The 2,500-nt window shown below is 48.0% G+C and overlaps 1 protein-coding gene across 1 annotated transcript in view; it reads left to right on the top strand.

Annotated features, from left to right (window-relative positions):
* Window positions 1-2,500, top strand: part of LOC125284873 (cytoplasmic dynein 1 intermediate chain 1) — a 75,041-nt gene that overhangs the window by 36,054 nt on the left and 36,487 nt on the right. Inside the window, 1 exon segment of the mRNA XM_048229014.1 lies at window positions 1,400-1,562. Coding sequence (XP_048084971.1) covers window positions 1,400-1,562 — 163 coding nt within the window.

Here is a 2,500-nt window from a genome sequence, read left to right as displayed (position 1 = left end):
GCGGGACAAAGCTGTTAGCAGCCGCAGCCACAGGTAAGCTTACCCATGATAGGCGTCACTTAAACAAACAGCCCACAGGTAGGGTTACGACACCCTCGCCACCTGCCTCTGATAACAGCAGCTTAGGAAAGGCACACTTGCTCAGGTCGTGCTGGCGTCCGCCGCATCAGAGCCACATTTGGGCCAAAGCCCAGCGCCTCTCTCTCTCTCTCTCTCTCACACACACACACACACACACGTCACGCCACGCACACACACACACACACACACACACACACACACACACACACACACACACACACATACAGTACATAGACGCATAGACGCACACACACACACACACATGTCGGGGAATGCCAGTGTATCACAACAGAGCCACTGGAGCCGTCCATCGCGGCCCTGGTCACTCGCGTGTGACCCTCCCCGGGGCAAACCCTCCCGTATCGGATGCCAATCTCGCAGGGCCCACCGGCCCGTGGCATTCTGGGTCGGGGCTGATTAAGAAATGTGTCACTTGACCCGCGTCTGGTGGGGACTTCAAACGGCCGAGGAGAGAGCGGCCTTTGTTGCGTCGGCGCAGCCCGAGTAAATAACCAGGGGAGGGGTTAGAATGAGGCCTTGTCAGCACATCGTGCGTTGTGTGTGTGTGTGTGTGTGTGTGTGTGTTTGTCACCAGCGTATAAAAAGCATAAGGGGTTTTGACTCTGGCCAGCGGTTTTGTGTGTGGGTGTTTGTGTGTGTGTTTGTCACCGCGTATAAAAAGAAAAAAGAGAGAGAGAGACAGGCCTTTGTCTTTCTTAGAGAGAGAGAGAGAGAGAGAGAGAGAGAGAGAGAATGACCCTTTGCGAATCAAGAGGGTCCAGATCAAAGTACCCCCCCCTTCCCTTCCTTAACAGTGAAGGGGGGGGGATTACATCAAGCAGTCCCCCCCCTGAAAAAAAAGCCTCCACTCCTCTTCACCCCTCCCAGCCCTACACTGCAATTATGTGAAATCAGTTAGAGAGCTTTTTTGTGTCTTTCTCGTATGTGTTTGTTGTTTGTTTATTTATTTTGCACAGGCTCTCTGATATCTGGCCTAATGCAGCGGTATCTTTCTCATCTCTCTGATGACCACTGTGATCATTTGCTAAGTAATGACCCCCACTGGCCTGGATGAATGATCCGCACAGTAGCCCGTTTTAGCTTTTCGCCCAGCTTGGGCAGTAAGATATATTTTGGGTCATTTTGTGTGTGTGTGTGTGTGTGTGTGTGTGTGTGTGTGTGTGTATGTGTGTCCATGCCTGCTAATACAAATAGTATGTTGGTTTGATTTTGGCGGGTCTGCATGAGTGTGTGTGAATATTTGACTGTGTGTGTGTGTGTGTGTGTGTGTGTGTGTGTGTGTGTGCATGTGTGTCAGGCCATCCTCGCGAGCTGACTGAGGAGGAGAAGCAGCAGGTCCTGCACTCTGAGGAGTTTGTCATGTTCTTCGACCGCAGCATCAGGGTGATGGAGCGCGCACTTGCAGAGGACTCCAGCATCTTCTTCGACTACAGTGGCCAGGACCTGGAGGATAAGGAGGGGTAAGGCAGTCGATCTGTGTGTGTGTGTTTGTGTGTGTGTGTGTGTGTGTGTGTGTGTGTGTGTGTGTGTGTGTGTGTGTGTGTGTGTGTGTTTGAATGTATGACAATGCATGTAAATGCATGCATGTATATAATTTATCATTTTGTCTATAAATATATATTTATACATGCATGGGTGTATGTATTTGTGTGTAACTCCATATTGGGTTATGTATTAATTGTATTTATATGCCAATTCACTTTTACATGTATTAATGTATGGATGTTTTTATTTCTTTGTGAGTGTATATTATGTGCATATTCATGTTCCTCTTTCCCTATGTGATTATGCGCATAAGGACTGCTGCAGCCATTTGTTGCCGAGCGCCACAGGGTCCCTTTTGTTCTTCAAAGACATGCTCTCCTCACGATGTCATCCCCTCACAACCTCTCATTTAACATGCCACTCAGTGACATCATCACCCAGGGACACACACAGACACACACACACACACACACACACACACACACACACACACACACACACACACACACACACACACTTATGGCCCCTCCACCCCCATTTTTACCTCTCGAGAGCCAGGGACAACACCGTAATAGGGACATGATAATAGCAGTAATAACAGACACAACAATACAGAAGATGGCCCCCACTAATGCAGTCATTATGATACATGCAATAAGCCCTCCTGTGTAATACATTTAATAATGTATCGTGCCGTATTATTGCACTGTGTAATATACTACTCTACCATGTAAAGCTTATTTTGAGACTCTAGACACAGCCCAGAGTGTTGTTTGTAACACTTTATTCCAATATGAACAACATATACAGTGTCAGTGTGTGATTCTTGTGCCCCCAACTGTAGTCCTCACAGTGTGGATGGTAGGCTTGACCATAATGGCTAAATAGAATGCCTCTGCCAGGCTTTGGAGAG

The sequence above is a fragment of the Alosa alosa genome, chromosome 20 (genome assembly GCF_017589495.1).
Source record: "Alosa alosa isolate M-15738 ecotype Scorff River chromosome 20, AALO_Geno_1.1, whole genome shotgun sequence".
NCBI lineage: Eukaryota > Metazoa > Chordata > Actinopteri > Clupeiformes > Clupeidae > Alosa > Alosa alosa.
The sequence above is the reverse complement of the archived record's forward strand: the minus strand, read 5'-3'. Positions and strand labels throughout refer to the sequence as shown.